The sequence below is a fragment of the Anguilla anguilla genome, chromosome 13 (genome assembly GCF_013347855.1).
Source record: "Anguilla anguilla isolate fAngAng1 chromosome 13, fAngAng1.pri, whole genome shotgun sequence".
Classification (NCBI taxonomy): domain Eukaryota; kingdom Metazoa; phylum Chordata; class Actinopteri; order Anguilliformes; family Anguillidae; genus Anguilla; species Anguilla anguilla.
In genome coordinates, this window is record NC_049213.1 from 8,163,701 (window position 1) to 8,186,822 (window position 23,122).

General features: G+C 41.2%; 1 protein-coding gene across 2 annotated transcripts in view; it reads left to right on the top strand.

Annotated features, from left to right (window-relative positions):
• Positions 1 to 10,632, top strand: part of raly (RALY heterogeneous nuclear ribonucleoprotein) — a 77,170-nt gene extending 66,538 nt beyond the window's left edge. For both annotated transcript variants that reach the window (XM_035387210.1, XM_035387211.1), the window contains exons 6-10: positions 1,286 to 1,443; positions 1,876 to 1,992; positions 7,231 to 7,382; positions 8,063 to 8,107; positions 10,323 to 10,632. In XM_035387210.1, the coding sequence (XP_035243101.1) occupies positions 1,286 to 1,443; positions 1,876 to 1,992; positions 7,231 to 7,382; positions 8,063 to 8,104 (469 nt within the window). In that variant the 3' untranslated portion in view covers positions 8,105 to 8,107; positions 10,323 to 10,632. The remainder of the gene's footprint in view (positions 1 to 1,285; positions 1,444 to 1,875; positions 1,993 to 7,230; positions 7,383 to 8,062; positions 8,108 to 10,322) is intronic.
• The last annotated feature ends 12,490 nt before the right edge of the window (positions 10,633 to 23,122 follow it).

Genomic DNA, 23,122 nt, shown 5'->3' on the forward strand with positions numbered 1-23,122 from the left:
CCTTATTAATATTACCCTTATTAATATAACATTTTGTCTAAACATCTGAAACTATTCTGTGTAACAAATATGCAATAACAGAGTAAGTCAGGAAGGGGCAAATACTTTTCCACAGTACTGTAATAATGCTATTGTATATGCACTTGAGTACTTCCATTTTAAAATTTAAACTGACACCAGAGAACTTATTTCCTTTACTACAGAGAAATAATACGTGTGAGTATACATTTTATTAGTACAGATGTTTATACAAAAATATTTCTTACAGAAATGAATTTGTTAAAAGAATCAACCATGGTCTTTCACAGTAGTGTGTGGTCTGAATGAGGGATTCTGCTTCTGTTATTTATGTTCAAACTACACAATCCATTTTGAAGAAGTGATAACTCAAGAAAAGCAGTGCAATGCTTATGCAACCCTTTCAATCATATGCAACACCTTTTAAAATTTGATATTCTCTTTCATTGCTTAAGGCTGTAATGTCAGTTGCTTTTGAAAATCTCACTGAGTTTTCAACACAAAGCAGGGAATTCACATTAGCAATGTATTCACAGACAGCAACCTGCTGAGTCTCTGGCGTGAATTTAAATGGTCAGTAAATATGACCTGCTGTATATATTCTAATGGCCATCTGCCCGCATTGTGTACTGAAATGGTCAGCAACCTTCTGTTAGTACTGAAATAGATGGTATCCTACTGTGTGTACTGAAATGGTCAGTGACCAGCTGTGTGTACTCAAATGGCCAGTACCTGCTATGTGTACTGAAATGGCAATTGTCCTGCTTTGTGTATTGAAATGGTCAGTACCTGCTGTGTGTACTGAAATGGTCAATAACCTTCTGTAAGTACTTAAATAGTTGGTATCTGCTGTAAATACTGAAATGGTCAGTGTCCTGTTGTGTGATCTGAAATGGTCATTACCCTGAACTGTGTACTGAAATGGTCAGTAGTTGCTTGGTGTACTGAAATGGTCAGTGACTGGTTGTGTGTACTGAAATGGTCAGTTACCTGCTGTGTGTACTCAAATGGTCAGCGACCGGCTGTGTGTTCTGAAATGGTCAGTGATCGGCTGTGTGTTCTGAAATGGTCAGTTGCCTGCTGTGTGTACTGAAATGATCAGTTACCTGCTGTGTGTACTGAAATGGTCAGTGATCGGCTGTGTGTTCTGAAATGGTCAGTTGCCTGCTGTGTGTACTGAAATGACCAGTGTCCTGCTGTGTGTACTGAAATGGTCAGTGCCCGGAATTGTGTGCTGAAATGACCACGCCCCCTCTGTCACCCTCAGGCTGTTTGAGTATCGAGGGAGAGTGTCTCCAGTTCCGCGGGTCCTCCCAGGAAAGCGCCCCCGTGTGGCCATGCCCCTGGTGCGCAGGGTGAAGTCGCTGCCAGTCAAACTGCTGTCGCGGTCCTCTGTCACGCCCAACTGCCCCGCCAAACAGAAGTGTGAGTGTTCCAGCTTCCCAACACCCGACACTACATTCATAACCACAATGCATTTGACACTCATCTCTTTTCTCTTGCTTAATGCTCCGTACAGGATAAATAAAGCTAATGTGCATTATCGTTAGTTTGAATTTGTTACATTTTTATAAATGAAGCTAACGTGAATTGCCGTTAGTTTGAATTTAAGTCTAAGGATGCTAATTAAACAAAACTGTTTAACTATTTTTAAGACTATCTTGCCCTTTATGAGCCTGATTCAGTCTCTGTCAGGTTATTTCGAACATGCTGTTAAAAATAAAAATGAAAGATTTAATACGTTTGATAACGCAATAAAGTAAATTAATTATGGTGATTTTAGAACTGAACGTGCCTTCCTTTGAGAGTTCAGAGTTTGTGTTTTGACGTGTGACGTGTGGATTATTTCTGATTCAGCAATGAGGACGAATGAGCTGCAGGCCATCAAGTCAGAGCTGACTCAGATCAAATCCAACATCGATGCCCTCCTGGGCCGGCTGGAGCAGATCAGTGAGGGAAACCTCAGCGCCACAGGTGAGACGCCAGAGCACCTGCCTCACACCCGCTACCTGCGCTCACTCAACCTCACAGGTAAGACGCCAGCACACCTGTGCTCAGGAGCTTTAAATTAATTAAGAATCCTCATGGAATTTTGTTAGCATTTCTTCAGTGAATAAATTAAATTGCACTTCATTTTACATTCATTTAATCATCTTACCATAGAACAGTCTTAGTCATATCATGGTCTTAGTGTACAGAATATCATTCATATGAGCGGGAAATTAATTTCCTGTACTGACTTGTTGAAATGGAATTGACCTCAACCTGCACATGTTGCCATTCCAGTGCAAATTCTCAAAACATGTGTACATGTGTTCTAAATAAAAAACGAACGAAAGTACAAAAACAGAACGAAAATGAAAATTCAAAAATATTTGAAAATAAACTGTTTTGTGCCCATGCAGACGACAAACCATTATGAACCCAGAATTACATTTCACTTAGTATTCACTTTAAAGTAAGCCGATCCATAATCTTCATCCATTCATTATCTATACCCGCTTATCCTGGGCAGGGTCACAGGAGTTCTGTAGCCTATCCCAGGCCGCCAATCTATCGCAGGGCACACTCACCATTCACTCACACACACATACCTATGGCCAATTTGGAGTCTCCAATAAGCCTACCTGTGGGAGGAAACTGGAGTACCCAGAGGAAACCCATGCGGACATGGTAAATGGTAAATGGACTGCATTTATATAGCGCTTTTATCCAAATTGATGCCTCTCATTCGCCAGAGCAGTTAGGGGTTAGGGGTTAGGTGTCTTGCTCAAGGACACTTCGACATGCCCAGGGCGGGGTTTGAACCGGCAACCCTCCGACTGCCAGACAATTGGTCTTACCTCCTGAGCTATGCCGCCCCTGGGGAGAGCATGCAAACTCAACACAGAAAGCCCCAGGCCAGGATTCAAACCCAGGACCTTCTTGCAGTGAAGCGACAGAGCTACCCACTGCACCACTGTGCCTCCCTTCTATAATCTTCAGTATATTCATAATTTGTCTCAGTGTATGTGTGCTGTTCTTGGATCAGTTTCCTCTGTCCTAATCCTGTCCGTATCCATTATTGGCTAAAAGCCTGGAGACATTATGAACGCTGAGGACTGACCTCCTTGCTCCTGGCCAAGTAAGCGACTTGGAGGTTTCGCAGAAATCCAGCAGGTGGCATGATCACATCAGCAGACGATCTGTACTGCTGAAGAGTTACTCACCTCTGGGCCCACTAGCTTGTGGCAGAAACGTTTTCCTGTGACATCCTCTTTAATTTAGACATATAAACCTCTCAGGTTAAAGTTTAGTGTCCATGCAAATAAGGCGGAAAGTGATGACTCAAACCCGTGAGAGAGAGACGGAGCTTCCACCGCTTTTATGAGGCAACAGGAAGGGGGCAGCTGGTGATTTTATACGCAGTGTTCATTATTTCTGACAAGAGCCCCACTGGACCCTGGGCTGGAGGTTCTGCAGAACCCGAGCAGATGTCTGCGGCTTTATGGCTATTAAGAACATGATGTCCCTCCGTCCTTCAGTGATTTGTGATGCCGTCCCGACCATTCTGCAGTTGGGACGGGGCTGCCCGAACTCCCAGAATGCTTCATTGTCTGCGGGCTCTCGTTTAATTCCATCTGGGGTTCCCAACCAACTGTGTTCGACCAATCAGCGTCGCGGTCAAATCCTTCCAGGTTCCCACGACAGCTCGGCGAACACAGAGCCGTTGCCAGGGCTACTAGGCAGGCACAATTTTAATTATTTGTATAATTTTTGATAATGGGATACTGTATGCATGCAACACTAATATGGTCATATTCCAACCAATTGTTGATGGCCAGTGCTGTGGCAGATATTTCTGGGGGGCATGGGAGAATGCAATCGTGGGCCAGGGTGGGGGGGGGTTGGGGTTTTGATTGTGTATTTATATGAAAATGATGAGATATTCTGCTGGGGAAGGGGGGGGGGGGGGGGATTAGAGCCTCCTCAGTGACACCCATAGCAACGGGTCTGTATGAGTGTGGCAGTTTAAAGCCTTTTTTTTTTTTTTTTTTTTTGACTGGTGAGAACAGAGGTGGAAAATGAAACAGCAGAAAGAGGGTCTGTCACATCAGTGCTTTACCGTTTAGCGCCAGAGATTTTCTCATCGACTGAATAACATTATGTAAAACCAGAACTGCACACCACACATCAAACGACAGATGATGGCTTACATGGCTAGTTCCGTTGGTTTGTTGTGTTCCTTGTTTAATGTTTTTGTGATAAAATGAGACCTTCGGGGACGCGTCCTCAGAGTGTGAAACGATTGTGCAACCCTCGCAGAGACGCAGCTGCGCGGGGTTTCGTGTGTCCAACGTTCTGCGCTGTTGGGCAAGACCTGTTGCCGCGGCGACCATTCCTAACACCCTGTGGACTGACCCCAGCATGAGGACAATCACTCTCCACTACTGCATTTCTATCTCTCCCCTCTCTCTCTCTCTCTCTCTCTGTTTGTCTCTCTGTCCCCTATCCATTCAAATTCGATTTGTTTTGAACTTAAGGAGGTTTTAAAATACATGTGTTGCTATTGCCAAAGTGTACAGCAACGTATTTAAAGATGAAGGGCTGTGTTTTCTGGCCAGCGCATGGCGTGTTGCGAGCTGTCGCACTGGTGAAATGGTATTTCTGTCATGGATTTTGACTCGCCGTGCCCTGAAGTGGAAGGATAGTCCCCTGTGGGATGTATCTCAGTCAGTATCGAGATGCTCAATTTTGGTGCAGCTCATTACAATTTTCTCTTACATTGGGCTCCATCATTTTTGGGACAGATAGTTTTTTTTTTTTTTTGGCTCTGTACTCCACAATTTTAGAACTGGAAAGAGAGGACCTGTGTGACCCATTCTATCATAATCAGTCAAAAGTCGCTATGACCAATTTCATATAAATCAATGTTTATGTCAAAAATATTCATTTTTGGCTGTTTTAGTATTTCATCTTGTTTTAGTAAAACAGTATCTTGGCTTTCATAATATGTATGTGTTAATGCCAAATTCATAGTAAAAATATAGTTTTGAAATGTAAGGTGACAGCCCTGGAGTTTTGCATCATTTGGAGGCTAGCCAGCTTATTGTCACCAGTCACGCAATAACCTCTCCTGCTGGCTAATGGATTTCATCTGATTTCAATCAAAAAATGTTTGGCTTTCGTGATCTGTAGGCTTCAAGTCAAATTTATGGTCAAATATAGTTTTAAAGGTTTTAAATGTAAGATGACAAGCTATCACCAGAGTTTTGTTAGAATATTGAGACCATAGCTACTGATGTCTGTCACCAGTTGCAGGTATTTTATATCTTGTCTTTCATGATCTGTACTGTATGACTTAATGTCCAGTTCAGTGAAAAATATAGTCTTGAAGCTTTTAAACGTAAGATGAGAAGGTGGCACTGGAGATTTGTGTCATTATTAGGTTAGCCTGCTTGTCACCAATCACATCACATCAGCTGCTTTCGCAGCTACAGGCTGATGTTTTGGGTTTCATCTGATTTTACTCTAAAAATGTCTTTGCTTTCATTATCTGTACGTCTTAGATTTTATCTGCATGTCTTAAATGTTGTCAAATTCAGAGTAAAAATGTAGTTTTAAAGGTTTTAAGTGTGAGATGATGAGGTAGTACTGGAGTTTTGCATCGTTTGGTCTAGCATTAGCATTGCATCTCTGCAGTATCTCCAGTCTGCTCTTATCTGTGTAGCCCTGCCCTGCCTGCTCTGACATCACTGTGAACGTGAAACAGGATTGACAGGCAGGGACCCCTCCTTGCAGAGAGCTGCCCTGATTGGTTGTTAAGATTCAGGTGTCTTGAAATTTGGAGTGGCTGATTTCAGAGCCCAGGGCAGTCAGAGAGACAGAAAGTTTTTTTTTTCTTAGAGCTTTTAATTTATAATTTTATATCACAATATCTGTCAGGATGTGAAGGAAATTTAAGCAAATATGAACAAATGTCTTCTAAAACAAACTTACATACTGCATTTTATATTATGGTGCCCTGAAATTGGGGGGGGGGGGGGGGGTGGGGGGGGGGGGTTGCTATGTATAAAAAAGCTGTCATTTCTACATGGTGAAACCAAAGTGCATATACCCTCTTATAAAAGCTTAGCGCGTACACTTTAACCACATGTGAATTTTTTAATTACAAATATAAAATCGTGGTGTATAGATCCGAATCAAGAAAACATATTTCTTTTGTCCAAAGAATCATGCTTTGATCCTCCAGTTCCACCTCATTCCAAAGGTGCCCTTTCGGATTTAAATCAAGGCAATTGGGGGTAAAATGAAGTCACTGTCATGTTCATCAAACCAAATGCTTTAGAGTCCTGAGACATGTGGACTCCAAGGCTTACTTACAAAGAGATGCCATGAGACTACGCTGGTTAAATGACCATTAAATACAAAAAAACTACATTTCCCAGCTGAAAATATCCACTTGAGAAAGGGTAGACCGTGGTCATAAAGGGATGCACAAGGTCAGCAACAATGCTTAGGTAAGCTGTGACATTCAAATGATGGTAAACTGGTACTAAGGGTCCTGATGTGTTCCAAGAAAGCATTCCCCACACCATTAAACTACCGCCACCAGCAGCCTGTACCGTTGTCACAAGGCAGGATGGTTCCATATATTCCTGCTGTTTGCGCCATATTCTGAAGCTACCATCTGCATGCCGTAGCAGAAACTGAGAGTCAGGGCTTCCGTTGATACTGAGATTCAGACTAGGCAATATTTTCCTCTCTCCAATCGCCCAGTTTTGATGATTATAAAGATGTAGCCATCATTCCTGTCCGTAACTGACAGGAGGAAACAGGAGGGAAACCTGGCATGGCCGCCTGCTGCTGTAGCCCATCTGCAGCAAGGTTCAACACGTTATGCCTTCTGAGATGCCCTTCAGGATACCACTGTTGTAGCCAGCTGTTATTTGAACATTTGTGTGCTCTCTGTTAGCTTGAAGGAGTCTGCCCAATCTCTTCTGACCGCTCACATTAACACGGTGTTTGCACCCACAGATCTGCCGCTCACTGGAAGTTTTTTGTGTATCACACCATTCTCGGTGAACTCCAGAGACTGTAGTGTGTGAAAATCCCAGGGGGGGCAGCACTTTGAGAGATGCTGGAACCACCACGTCCGGCACCATGATTTGTTGTTTGGAGAAGGCCGCTGTGGAGATGAATGACTAAGTGTGGCGTTATTAATGCCCTCAGAGCTGCGGAAGTCCGAGGAGAGGAACTGTGAGGTCTCTCAGGACGAATCCGGATCGGACACGGAGGACCTGGCGGGCGAGGCACAGCAGAGCGAGGCGGAGGATGGAGAGGAAGAGGACGAGGGCGTGCAGGACGAGTGCGAAGAGGACATGGTGAGGGGGGGGGGTACAGGATGACTGTGATTAGTACATGGTGAGAAGGGGGGGCACAGGATGAATGTGATTAGTACATGGTGAGGAGGGGGGGCACAGGATGAATGTGATTAGTACATGGTGTAGGGGGCACACGATGAATGTGATTAGTACATGGTGAGGGGGCACAGGATGAATGTGATTAGTACATGGTGTAGGGGGCACAGGATGAATGTGATTAGTACATGGTGTAGGGGGCACAAGATGAATGTGATTAGTACATGGTGTAGGGGGCACAAGATGAATGTGATTAGTACATGGTGAGGGGGGCACAAGATGAATGTGATTAGTACATGGTGAGGGGGGCACAAGATGAATGTGATTAGTACATGGTGATGGGGCACAGGATGAGTGTGATTAGTACATGGTGAGAGGGCACAGGATGAGTGTGATTAGTACATAGTGAAAGGAGCACAGGATTAGTGTAATTAGTATATGGTGAGGAGGGCACAGGATGAATGTGATTAGTACATAGTGAGGGGGACACATGATGAGTGTGATTAGTACAAAATTATTCCAGCTTTCTAACACGGAGCGTTCACTGAAGCATATCACTCTTTGAAGCATTCATAAAAGGACATGAGTCTTGCCTGAACACGTTTCTCTCATTCAACTTTTTTTATTTATTTATTTATTTTTAGGAAAATAGCCACCTGTCAGAAATGGAGTCCATTCTTCAATAAAAGGCAAGTTTAAAGATGGGGGGAAAAAAAAGTAAAATTCCTTTTTATTGTTCATAAAACCTGATCCCTATGTCTCACTGCGACTACTTTGACTTTTATTTAAAGCTGAACTTTCATAACATAAGAATGTTTTCTTGTGTTTGCTCATAATCATAGTGGGGCTGACATGTTGGAAAAAGATTATTACTGTAATCAAATGCATACATCTTACATATTTTTGGCTTCCAGAACATTCCAAGAAGGCTTCAGAGCATGAACATTTTACCGGTTCCCTGGATGTTCAATGTTATTTTTACATTACAAGGACTGTTGCAACAATGGAATAGTATTCTGTTTTTTATTATCGAAGATAAAATTGGTAACTCGTACTATTTTTATTGGTGAAGTTGTCAACATACAACTTACATTCGAAATATTATTAAAATGTTGAAACGCGTTTCCTCCGTGGTGTTTTTCATGACTACAACGAACAAAACTATATTTATATGGCAAATGTTTGCATCCTAAATTTCTCATTCAACCGAGAACAAACTAATACAATAACTCGAATGCATTTCTGGAACAAGCTCCGTATGGAATGTGCAGTATGGGATATTAACTGCCGTAAGCAAATGTGTGCAGTGTAGTTTAGCATGATACGTTCGTGTTTGAACAAAAGAAGGTGTGGAATATGTTTATGGTACAAATGCACAGCATTGGATTGTTCTTGTTTGTTAACTACATCAGAGTCATCTTCTGTTGTCATCAGAGTCATCTTCGGTTGTAATGACAGCTTCAATTCATTAGACTGCATATAACCAGGTAAAATAAATAATCTCCCGATACAGTGATCTCCGTGGCGCTCGGTGCGGAATTTGCCTGCGATAGATCTGTCCCCACCTGGAACCAGTTTGCAAAAATAGAGGAAATTATCCAGATTGTTTTTTTTCTATTTGAAGATGAAAGGGCTTCACTTCTCACGTTTTTTATCTTTCTTCAGCTGCCGTTATTTTGCGAGGGTTTCAAAAGACAAACATGGCGCGATTTCCAGAATCTGTTTCTGATTCCCTGGTGAGCTGCGGTGTTGTTTGTGAAGCGGTTGTTTGTGTTTTTTGCGGCTTACATCAAACAGAGTGTTTGCCATGAACTCTTACCTGACCTGAGCCGTAGCAGCGCCCATATACGATTTTCAAGCCAGATCCGCCATTATATATTCTACTAGATTTTATAATAATCTACTTAATTATTCCCCAAACTCCTTTTATTGGCCAGATCTCTGCAACAGGGAAAATATGTCAGTTTCACCTCGTAATCGCAGTTCTGCCCGGAGGCTGTATTTGGCTTTTCACAAAGATATTTGTTTCTGCGTGTGCATTTACTGCGTCAAAATATGGGATCTTCAAATTATTTCCAGCAATATTCTTGAATATATCTTTTAGCAGCTGGTCAAAGGATTAGGCTATTATATTTCCTGACAAAGTGAAAGAAAGAACTTTTCCACGAGCAGTATTTTTGACTGAATCTCAATTTCTATTCATTATTTATTTCAGATCAAAGATTTTTGTACTTTGAACAATGTTCTTTGTTCCATGTACTTATATCTTTCACATGAAAGATATTTGTACTTTGGTCTATAGAAGCAACACAGAGGCTGGAATTCATGCTCCAGAACTTGATTAACCTGATTAATTAGGGTTCATAATTATGCTAAATACCAAAATGAAAAAAGTTTTGGGCTAAACATTTGTTGTATAACTTTGTATATAAAATGTCATATGACATATAGTATTTTTGGTTAAAAAAACTCAAATATATATTTTGATTTATGTTTGATCATAGAGTTCAATTTTTTTTCTTCTTTGTTGTCTTTGAAAGTGAAGGGGAAAATATTTCACGATAGCTGTTGAGCTTTAAAAACAATCGAGAAAAATAAAAACACATGTGAGTTTTGACGGCAGCCCAATGTGATTATTCTTTCGGTGCTTCTCTCTCTCTCTCCCTCTCTCTCGCTTTCTCTCTCTGTCTGTTTGTCTCTTTCTCCCTCTCTTGCACTTTCTCTCTCTCCCTCCCTCCCTCCCTCTCTCTCTCTCTCTGTCTGTCTGTCTGTCTCTCCCCCCACTCTCTCTCTCCCTCCCCCCCCTCCCCCTCTCTCTCTCTCTCTCTCTCTCTCTCTCTCGCTCTCTCGCTCTTCCTCTCGCTGAAGAAACATCTTAATGTTGCTCTTCCTTTTCGTGTACAGCCAGCGGGGAGCTGGGGAGGAGCTGTCTGCTGGAATCCGTTAGCGCGCCGCGGGCATGGCGGAGGGAGGAGCTGCAGCAGTGGGGGAGCCGTCAGGCCTGGGGTTCAGCCTTCAGTCAGACAGACAGACAGACAGACAGCTGGGAGGAGCCAGCCCGGAGAAGCAGACAATGTCACCGGTCCTCCCAATCACTGACTGACACTCACAGGTTAAATACCCAGGGCCCCATCGGATAAGCAAATGCACAACATCATCGTGTGAACATTTCAGTGGCTTGTGGGGTCCAAATAAAGAAAAAAAGAAAAAAAAAGTCAAAAAGAACATTTCAAAGTTTGTAAAAATCTGTTAAAAGGACTGATATTTTGTATGCTACCAAACCTTCTCTTAAGCACCCCCCCCCCCCCTTGACTCTCTGTCTCCCCCTCTACTCTGTTCTGTCTTTTGCGGTATGTTCCTGTTGGTTTATTTATATATTCCGATCTTACGTATACACAGATGTTATTTTTAATTACTCGTGCATAGTTCTCTGCTTGCACTTTCAAGACTGCGGGAGATCTCTACGACTGTAAATACACAAAGTGAACTTGTGGCCTGTCTCTGTATGACTGAGAGATGTAAAGAATTACCAATCATTACATTCTCATTTGTGTCATCGCCTCAGTAATCTAGCCCTGGATCAAGTCCTCCCACATGGATTTAAGTTTTTTTTTTTAAGTAGGCAGCATCCACGATCGCTTCTTTCTAATATTTTTTTTATTAGTTAATTTGTTCTATTAATTTGTTTTACAGATCACCAAATCTCTTCGTGTTGTGTTAAATGAAAGCCAGATTTTTTAATAAAGCCGGTCATTATACAGCCCTTTGGATGAAGCGCAGCGTTACTGAACCGAAGCCAGCCTCAACACTGGAAGGGAAGGAGCGAGCTCAGATGTGCTCCACTCATCATCAGTGAAGTTACTCAGTGCATTTTTCTGTCCTCATTAGAAGCTCATTCTGGCACTGGATATACCCTATACTCCAGCACAGACTGTCCAAACTGTCAAAGAATAATTGCACCCGTAATGAAAACTGGAATACCGCTGCTTTTGAACACTTCCTTCATTAAGAGATCTAGAAATAGAAATCTGGACAGACTCCCGTCACTTTAAAAATGAGTATCAAAAGAGCAATTAGCTGGTGGTTTTGTCTAAAACAGCAGACACTACACCAGTGGGAAAAATGAAGTTTATTTTGTCTAATGATATTGAGTATGTAAATGCAGAGCCAAGGAACAGCCCCGCCCTTTAAGGCTGTTTATGCAGCGTTGGAGTCATGCATGAGACCAATAGCAGCAGCGATGCATCATCCAAAGCGCGCAGCAATACCATTGTGCATTTACCTTTTTCACTAAAAGGTATTTCAAACAGCTAACTGTTAGTAATACAGGTTGTTTTTATGGGATAGATAGTACACTGATCTTTCCTGTCAACATGTACCAGAACTGGGTGAGATAAGTATTACTTGAAATTCTTGAAATGTTTAGATGCAGGTAAAATTTCAAAAGAACTGTTAAACAAACATTCTACTAACCAAACCGTATGGTCAGATGAAAGAATGTTTAGTGAAAATAGATGTTGCGTTTAAAATTGCGAGGAATTTTGCCCGGTGTCTGAGAAGGCTGGTATCTGACCCTGGGCTGACCTGGCCAGGTGGCGGTGGTTCTGATGGCGATGTGATTTTATTGAGCGGTTTAACCACAAGCAGGTGAGGAATGAGGCTCTCTTCAGACGTCTCCATAAATCCTCTGCATCCTGTAAGCACCGGTGATCCGTGCAGGCCGAGCCTTCCTCGTGTGGAAAGCCCTTATGTATCTGAGCGTGTGCATCGCGCTGACGCCAGCGCCAGCGGCAGGTGAGATTAAAGCTCAAATCTGGATTGGGACAGGTGCGTGCGCTACGTGAAAGGGACAGCAATCAGCGGGCAGCAATCCACATTTACATGCACACACGGTTCGAAATATGGGGGGGATTGGGGGGGTCTGACCCACTAATTAAGACTTGGACCCCCCCAAAAGAGGTAAAAATGTCAGGTCGGGGGGGGTCGAAACATTTATATATCCTTCTTACCTGTAATCGTAAATATTACAATATATTTCCCATCAGTGGCGTCACTAGGTTTGGTGTCTAGGAAACAATATATTTCCCATCAGTGGCATCACTAGGTTTGGTGTCTAGTGACGCCACTGATGGGATATATATTGTAATATTTACGATTACAGGTAAGAAGGATATATAAATGTTTCGACCCCCCCCCCCCCCCCCCCCCCCCCCCCCCCCCCCCCCGCCCCCCCGCCCCCGACCTGTTGTTTTTACCTCTTTTGCGGGGCTTCAAGTCTTAATTAGGGGGGTCAGACCCCCCCGCCCCCCTTCTCCGAATTAGAACCCTGCATGCACAGCATTTTCAAAAGCATGGTCACATGACATACACAATACACGCATACTGTACATACTTTCATACATACAGTACATGTAAAATCACGTAAAATTCTATCTTCATTGCTTGAGTCAAGAAGCATATTACAATACAGTAATTTATGGAATGTATCATAAGCACGTTGGTGCATTATGAGAAATAGGTACCTTACTGTGTATCAGGGCTGCAACTTCTGATACTGACACTGTTGTAATGTAATGCCTACGCAAAAACATTCTGTTCAGAGCAACCATTCATCTAAAATATCAAAATAATGTATTGATATTCAAAGTAAAACCATGTAAATTCTCCATGTTGGGTATAAAGAATACTTAATTCATCCACAGCCCTGTCTGTGCTGTGGCCCTTTTGAGTCAGTTGAGCTCTAGCATTCCTGAATTCACAACGCGTTCAGGACGGTGTTCTGGATCCGAAACCTGGCGTCAGGGCTGTTTGGAAGGAGCCGGAACATTGTGTCTCCATCCCACGGCTCCGTGGCAGCGGGAACATCCCAGGTTTCAGCCGGAGTTCTGCAGTCCTGAGTCAGGGGAGGTGAGGTGGAGATTTGAGATGGAGATGTTAGGTGGAGATTTGAGGTGGAGATCTGAGATGGAGGTGTTAGGTGGAGATTTGAGGTGGAGATCTGAGATAGAGATGTTAGGTGGAGATTTGAGGTGGAGATTTGAGATGGAGGTCTGAGGTGGACATCTGAGATGGAGAAGTTAGGTGGAGATTAGAGATGGAGATGTGAGGTGGAGATCTGAGATGGAGATGTTAGGTGGAGATTTGAGGTGGAGATCTGAGATGGAGATGTTAGGTGGAGATTTGAGATGGAGGTCTGAGGTGGACATCTGAGATTAAGAAGTTAGGTGGAGAATTGAGATGATGTGAGGTGGAGATTTGAGGTGGAGATGTTAGGTGGAGATGTGAGGTAGATTTTTGTGATGGATATGGTAGGTGGAGATTTGAGATGGAGATGTTAGGTGGAGATCTGAGATGGAGATGTTAGGTGGAGAATTGAGATGATGTGAGGTGGAGATTTGAAGTGGAGATGTTAGGTGGAGATGTGAGGTAGATTTTTGTGATGGATATGGTAGGTGGAGATTTGAGATGGAGATGTTAGGTGGAGATTTGAAATGGAGAGGAGAGAGAGAGGCAAGATAGAGATGTGAAACGGAGATGAACTGATGGTAACACAAGCAGTGAATTTAGGCAGCAGAAGTGAACTGGATCAGGTGTTTGGAAGTGAAGTCAGCATTCCTGTCCCGCATTCCCATCCATCTCGCTCAAAACAGCTTATTTACAGCCTCCCCGCTCCTTACACTCGCTGCACTGCAGTTTAGACATCTGGCAATATGTTGATGTGGTTTAGTTATAAGGAGGATCTCATTTTTAACATTCAAACTTTTTTTTTTTTTTGCCTCTGAGTGACAGTACAATTACTTTCTGCCCTTGAAAATGGAGCATGCCAACACAAGCATAATGAACACAGTTAGATATTGTAAACACTGTAAACTTTCACTGTAAAGTTTCAGATTACTATCTTTGTCATGTTGAGGTGGTAAAACAAAAGCACTGGTACTGGTTTAAAAGTATTAACATCGTTCCTATAATATATTGTGTGTGTGGATAGGTGGGTGCGTGTATGTGTGTGTGTGTGTGTGTGTGTGTGTGTGTGTGTGCATATGCGTGTGATACATTTAGCCATGTGGAGCCATTGTTTGAGAGGTTGTTTTATTTTATATTTAAAGATTGTCCCTTTTTACTTTAAACATTACATTTAACAGAAAGTTATTAAATAAAATGGCCTAATGGTCTAGGTAGAAGAGAAAAGTTGAAACGTGTCTTTAAGTTAAATGTCTTAACTTGCTCTTAAAGCAAACGTGCCCAGAATAAACACAATATAAAAAGAATGCAAATGAAACTGCAGAAGGATTGATTCGACACATTAAACAGTTGTAAAAAGAAATGTGAGCTAGAGGGGACTATATGCAGGCATTAATTGGTCTCCGCTTTAGAGAAACTTTGTCTTTCTCGATTCAAGCTGTCTCAGTCGCTATCAAGCAACAGCCAGCTTAGTCAGGGAAATGACTTCACAGTGACGGGACGGGAACATTCCGAACTCCCGACGTTCTTCTTTCAAACTTTGGCTGGAACTCGCAGTCTCTTCCCCCCATCAAATCAATGAATCAAATTTTACTACAGTGCTTATAAGAAAGCAGTTTGTACCGAGAGAAGATCACCTGACTGCCTGTGCTCTGATTCACTGCTCCTCATCCTCATTTTTTTCTCTCCGATGAGCCTTTCTGATTGCCAAACTATTTTAAATCATCCAAATGCCTCTGCTCCGAGCAATGGAATATGTTGTTAAAATGTGTCATTTGTCTTATTATTATTTTTGTAATACACATTCAGATCTTACAGCAACGTACTTACAGAAGTAAGTACTTGCGTACATACAGAACGTATTCCAGTTTCCTAAAACATCATTTTCATATGCTGGTGTAAAGTTCAAAAAATGTTTTAAACCTTACAGGTCTGTAAAATCCAAAATGAAAAGGTGAACTGTTCTTGTTTAACACAACTATCTTGCACTACGCGGTGTGCAGACGAGGTGAAGCCAGGGTTCTCTTGCTAGTCTCTGAGAGAAAGAATGTGAACATGAAAATAAGATATTATACTCTGCTTTCTGAAACAATTGGGAAAAAAACGTTGGCATTTTTCACATAGCTGCCACATGCCAGTTATATGGGGCCTGAGAACAACAGTGGCAAATTTATCCATTTTGGGGCCCCATCAAAGCTCAGTTTTGCAGCCCCCAAAACCCCTCCTGACAGTCTGCTTACAAAGCCATTCGCTTTAAAAGCACCAGTACATGAAGAAAAATTCTGCCATATTGCATAATTTGTCAACTTATCTTTCAATGATACAGTATATTGACCAATACGTAAGATTAATATATAGGCTACTGCTCATAGCCAGCAGGAGGCCTTCAAGTCTCTGGGGCCCTAAGAAATAGTGGGGTTTGCATGGTGGCAAAGTCTGCCTGTGCCTGAGGATTTTTTTTCAGACGTATCACTATTCCAACACAATCATTTAGCGTCTTCTTTAAATAATAATGAGCAATGAAATGCCTGGACAGGTAGTGGTCTTATTTTTTTCTCATTTTTTTCAAATTTTTTTATACTTAAAGATATTTAGATTGTGTCTAATAGCTTTGGCCAATGTATTGTTATCATTTTTTAAATGCTTGTTTCCTCTTTTCCCCCAGTTAGGGCACAATGCCAAGTCATATTCGCCAGCACTCACTACTTAAACCTGTGCTATCAATTTGAACTCACAAAATCAAATTTTATCTTAAATAGTGGCTTACACAGAAAGCCGTGACTAAACAGTTATTTATAAAATCCCTCGTTGGCATGGATGTGACCGTATCTCTTTGTAAATTATGCTGGACGTGAGCTGATCGCTTGCTAGCTGCGTGGAGGTGCGGTACGTTCGAAGGCTGCATGCAACTCTCTGTGAAGCGGGCTGTACGCCATCTTAAGAATAACATTTAATTGTTTATCACTTTCAGGCATGAAGAGTGCAAGAATCATGATCGATCCCATGTGTGTTTTATTTAAGGCACGGTGGCTCGTAAATAGTGTGCTACATTTGAGATTTATATATCACAGGTGCACGGGACGCAGATACGCCACTTTAAATCAACGTGAGCAACTTTTTTCGGCCTCAGATATTTTTATAAATCAAGCGAAAGCACGACTCGGGAAAGGGTCCTTAGATCATATTTAGATTTAAATCCAAGAACATTTTTTATAAATGAGCCCCCAGGAGTCAGGGGGAAGGCACTTCATGCGTTGCTCAACAGAAGGATTTGCAGGTGCCTGAGTGGCCAGTAGGGGTCGCTGGTGTGCAGTGAGGGTCTATAATCCTGGCTGAATAAAGCCCTCCCATTCCCCCATTCCTGGCCAACGCTGGAGCCAACTGTGGCACCTGCAGCTCCCCTGTTTTAGTTTTGGACATCACATTATGAAACTGATGTCATGCTCTGTCTGTGGTTTGGTTGGCATTTGACTGTATTGACACACAGTAAAGGAATGAAGCCAGGCTGCCGAAAGGTTTTTCTGGTCACATTTTCTCATAATGTGAGTTTTTCTGGACGCTAACACATTCCTATAAGCTGCATAACCAAGTTGTTCACATACACAACCCATACTCTATACTTCTGTAAAACAAACACAGTTCCCAAAAACCTGCCTTTGTACCAAAGTATTAAAATCAAAATAATCCCAAGTTACAATTCAACTTTGACTATTATGTTTCACAGAAAATAAAATGCAACCTATTTTTTGCAACATTCTTTCACCAAACTTCTTTTATCATTGTTAGCATTGGATTGTTTGGTGTTTTTTTTCTTTTTTTTTTGCAAAAGCATTTTTAAATCAGTTTCTATTCATAGGCTGATTTGATGCAATTTTATATATTTATTTAAAAAAGCATTTTAGGGGCAATGGGTTGTTGTGTTATAGAAAGGGATTGTGCACTACTTTCTAGTTTTTGGTCATAAAAAACCGGAGTTAATTAACAGCTGTGTATTATGAATTGTAGTCCCAATGTAACCTTTAAAAAAAGTCCTGTCATCCTTAGCCACTGATTTTGTGTCTGCCAAGCTTTCAAGCTTATCTCAGCTTGCATCTTATAATAATCAAGCCCCAAAAAAAGCATATTTTAGGCATGGATGGCCCCCACAGCATCTGGTCCTTTTCTTCCGGAATGTTCCAGAGCCTCAACCTGCTCTCCTGCTTGCCGTTTTTGACGAGCAGCGAAAAATCGACGGGATTGACGGGCAAAGCGGCCACCGCGGCAAATTTGCATGGACTGTTCTCATTCGCTGCCGTGACTGCGGTTGACCTGCGATGTTCACAGTCAGAGTTCTCAGACCCTCAGTAACCCTGCGCAAGATTTACAAGCCTTTTGCTGCCAATTTCACACCAAGTCATGTAAAAAAACTTTGCCAAAGGCAATAATGACTGGAGTTATTGCTTCCCAGCGGGTTTGAGAGCCAGCGTTATTTCTAACCCTGCAGTGTTGACTCATACTCCACTAGGTGCGTGCTTTCAGGTTGCCCTGAGCATAATAAGCCAATTAAATCGTTATTTATGTTTCGTACATGAAGGGCAGTGATCTGCGTGCTTTTCCTCTCCGCCTTGCTTTCTCATACTCTGTAGTATCTGTGGTAGTATCTGTACTGCCGGTAGAAATTCTGGACTATGTGATTTCAGAGGAAAGAGCTTAAACCATTAATCCAGAAGGCGTCAATGTAAGAGGCTCTAATCTTATAAAGGATTCATTAGAAACTGTCAGTATAGTACATGTAATGAGTTTAGGACAAGCTTGCAGTTGTTAAAGGCAAGTACATTCAGCACATTTTGCTTGCTTTGCAAGGGAGATGATGTACTTCTGACTTTAAATAGTGCTGCTCACCCATTTCCGCTTTCACTGTTTACATTTTTTACGAGTTGAGAGAACAGCAAACTATGTCAAGCATTGAGTCTCCAAAAACACCTCATCAGCCCCTAACCCTGAGGCTAATCTTACATTGAATAAAACTGTATAGACCCATAGCAACGGCAGGACCTAACTGCCAGCCTTTCTGTTCAATACTGGTCAACATTAACGAAACACTGTGATACATGAGATAGTCACGTATGATTCAACACACTTCACACAAAGAAGCTAATAATCTTTCAGGGCAAAGATGTGCCCAATGTTAAAGACCCTAATGCTAACGTTAGCTATGCGCATGCGTGCACTTCAACTAGCTACCTGCGGGTAACTTAGTGCCTTGTAACTTATTTTTTAAATCACTTCTCCACCTTGCTGGTTGTGCTTTGTATGAAGATTGACTTATTTGTGTTCCTCTCTGAAGCTCCTGAAAACAGAGTGTAAAGCAGGGCTGTTATTTTTTAAATGAGATGGTCATTGTCAGACAAACAGGAGCAGTCTTAAGTGGAAAGGGGAAGAGTTTGACCTGGAAGCAGTTAGATGTGAGAAACCAGGGCTAAGTGTGTAATTAACTGCTTTAATTGATCAATGAAGTGCTATGTAATAATGAAAACCAGAAGACCCTGCGACCCTTCCTGGGCCAGGGTTGAGAACCCCTGCTATGGACCATTCTAGTGTTTGGGAAGAGGGGACTACTGGTCATAAGTCAGGACTTTCTGTGGGGCCTTGGTACCACAGTTCGCTCATACTATTTAAAAGAGGGAATAGGTTTATACCAAAGTAATAACAGACTTTGTTTAGTGGGGGGGGGGGGGGGGGGGGAATAAATTACATTGTAAATCCAGCACATGGTCAGGAACGTCTCATAAAATAATCATCATCACAAAAAATTTGCGGGTCAATAAAAAAAACACAGTAAAACTGAAGTCATTTTATTTAAAAAAAAAAAAAAAAGGTTGATATTGGCATTGATGTATCCTTACTCCATTAAAACATTGTAGGGTTATGCTTATCCTGTCATTAGCAGAATTGCAAAGGCATGAATAAACAAACTGTTGTCTTGTTTCTGATATGCTGCTGCCGTTCCAGGTGTGTAAAATTTGAAGTTAGAGCTGAAGAGGTTTTATTGGGGGTACACTTCATTTTTCAAAGATGCCCCCCCCCCCCCCCCCTCCACCCCCCCATATTTCTGAAAATAAACGGTGGCTTTTTAGGCTGGTACAGCAAGGTCAGGCCAGACCAGCTCCTCAATAATCATGCTGGTGTCACATGTATTGGGTGAATGGAGATGTTGAACAGCATCTCCCGTCTGAAGTCTTTCTGTGGATCGTTTGTGGCCAGGAATGGGCAGGCATTCTGCAGGTCCTAATAAATAAGCAGGTTTTACATGATCAAAAGACAGACTGTGGCCTGCACAGCCTTCTGTTCGTCTGCAGTCCAGAAATCTACCGGGACTTTTTAAAACCAGAACTTTTCCCAGATAATGTAGAGCGCATTCAGTGCTCTTGAATTACAAGATGTTAAAGGAAGAGAAACATTATCAGTCGGATTGCATAAAGCCTCCCCTGACATACAGTATGCATACTAACACATGTTCCTAACATCTTCAGGATCTCACAATCACTGAGCAAGCCAGTGAGGATTACAGGGTATTAATGTGCATGACTAAACAAGAAACGGCGAAAGCTCAGCCTGGCTGGAATATCCTATATAGACAGACTTTTAATTATTAAATAATATTTCTGTACTACGGCGTACTGCTTTTTTTTACATTCATGGATTAATTTGATTATTTTCACTCACATTTTCCAATTTGCAAAGAAGTGCCTCCATCAGCAGAGGGATGTGAGTTTAACTGCTCCTCTGGAATGCAATACCAGATACAGCCTTCTCAATTAAGTGAGATGTAAAACCCTCTTTTGCCTCACCAAAAAAACAATTCTGAATCACCTGACTGACTCAAGAACAAAACTACTATAGTTAGCATTAAACTGTATTCCACAAACAAGATCAAAGAGTCACAGGCTCTGAAAACAGAAAAACAGGTGTTAGGGCTAGGGGTTAGCGATTAACATAAATGTGATCTGTTGTCTCTGGACAGGTAACAATAAAATGTTGAGAAGACTACAGAAGGAATTGAACTGAACGCCAATTTGTTGCTCGTAACGGAAGACTCTGGGAAATCCTGAGGTAAGGACACTGGTTTTGCTGCAAATCCCAAATCAGCAGGTCTGTGAACCGGAGCCCAGGAAGGACCACACCAGAGCTGGAGGGCAGCTGTGTAGTATAATGAGCAAGGAGTTGGTCTTGTCACATAAAGGTCACAGGTTCAACAGTGCCCTGCTAGGACACTGCCGTTGTACCCTTGAGCAAGGTAGTTAACCTGCATTGCTTCAATATAAATCCAGCTGTATAATTGGATACAATGTAAAATGCTGTGTAAAAGTTGTGTAAGGCGCTCTGGATGAGAGCGTCTGCTAAATGCCCGTAATGTAATGTAATGTAATGTGTCCTCTGGGCCTTGGACAACCCCACCCAGCTGACCAGCCACACCCTTCAGCTCAGGCCGGTTTCACAAATCAAACACTGAGTCCGGCAACAACAAAGTAACGATTCAAGAATATCTGGAACAGAAGACAATCATTATTTGAGCATACATTTTATTTGCTGACAATCCTTTGGTGTTATTCGTCGGTATATTGTAAGGAAATACAGATTGTATTACAAATTGTGTCATTTTATTGTATCAGAGGGCTTTGCAATTAAATCATTTTTAAAACTAATTAGAAAATGGAAAACCCCACACACTACTCTCAAATTACATTGTTAATCTCTTAAATGGAATCATATTAAATTAGACACTCACAGTAAATTTACATTAATCTCTTAGGATGAATCATAATTAACTGAACACTCACACTACAGTCAAATTATGCTGGAAAGTTTTGAACAATCAAAAAACGAAAGAAAAAAGAAAAAAAAACCTGGGCTGGAAGAAAAAAATCTGGACTGGATGAAAAAAAACTGGACTGGAAGAAAAAAAAACCTGGACTGGATGATAAAAAGAACTGGACTGGAAGAAGAAAAAAAAACCTGGACTGGACAGTTTTTTTATCATCCAGTCCAGGTTTTTTTTCATCCAGTCCAGGTTTTTTTTTCTTCTTCCAGTTTAGTTTTTTTCCAAGTTATTTCTCAGTAAATGGACACCTCGGCCTTTTAACAATTCTAAAATCAATGCGCTACAACATCCAGCATTCTAAAGCAGTTTAGGGGAGGCACCACCGTCAACAAGGACAATTTTGGTTCCATATGTCAATTTTGATATTTTTTTATATTTTGCTTCCATAACTTGTATAGTTTCATAAAATGAACAAACTAAAGGTAAATAATCCTTATAAATAGTTCTTTTAGATGATAATATAACACCATCGTCGAGTACACAAAGCGTAAAATGAGCTTATATGTTTTGTCATTTCATTTTATGTGGCATTTTATCTGCAAAAATAGGTCAAAAACGTTTTTTTTTTTTCAGCATGTACATATTGTTTTTGGAATAATTCATTTAAAAAACAATATTTTGACAAAGGTTCTCTGACAAGACCTAACTATTGAGTTATTGATCACATTAAAAAAAAAATACTTTTACCTGTTGAAATATTGAATATGCACATATGCAAATTAGTGCATATTTAATGAGCTAATAGCTCATTGCATATTTTAAAAATAAAAGATGAGACGTCATTATACAAAAAAACCTTGTATTTGTGTCTTTATTCAACTGGTAAAATTTCATTTTGATAGCCCGTGAGTAAAGGATTTTTTTTTTTCCTACATCCCCCCTCCCCTTTTCAATGTATAATTTCAGAATTGATGGCAATGTTAAATCACATTTCTAGTTACTGTTGCTAGCTTTATTTACGATTGCCAACCATCGTAAATAAAAAGTTGAACTTTTTAGGAGCCTAAGTTGAACATTTTAGGAGCACACTAGTACATCCCAATTAGTAGACATGTGCCAACTTGAAAAATAATTTAGAAGCACATCAATTTTTAGGAGCATATGCCCCCAAAATGGGGGCACAGTAGAGCCCTGCCTTTCCCGGCTATCGTTCAGGGAAACTCTCACATCAAGGAGGCGGAGGCATCAGACAGTTCATAAAACTTAGTTTAGTTAAAAATAAAAATAAAAATGAGAGAGAGAGAGAGAGAGAGATGAAAAGTACAGTATGAGGAAGTGGAAATATATTTCATAATTAATTATATGCCAATATTAAATCAATTTGATGCTTTGAAGGTACAACAATTGCATTGCCAATGATTAGCCTATTAGGTTAGAAAATACGTTTGCTTGATTTAACGTGACTTCCGGTATAAACCACTCCCACTTCCGGTCTTCTATCCGCATACAGATACACAGAAAGATAATTTTGTTGGTCAGGGGTGTGACGTCTCAGCACACCCCTGGCTTGTACAAACATAGTTTGTGAAACAGACATTCGGCTGGGTTTGGAGATGCCAAATTAAAAATAAATAAATATTCTGTCTTTAAAAAAATTTTTTAAAACTATTGTGCCCATCATTATCTTTTCGGTAGATATGAAAAATCAGAGGACCCAGCAGACCCTTGTGCAATCCAGAACTTTGCTCAAAATCTATCCTACTTTCACACTTTGTGCTCAAGCGGATTCCAAATGCACTATGACATAATTTTGCTGACTTATCTTTGACGATTGTTATTTCAATACCAAGAACATCACATTTCAACTCAAGGATTTTTGGAGAATATTCTTGTCATGTTTCCTTTGGAGACTGCACTTCCAAAAACACAAGGACAAACAAGA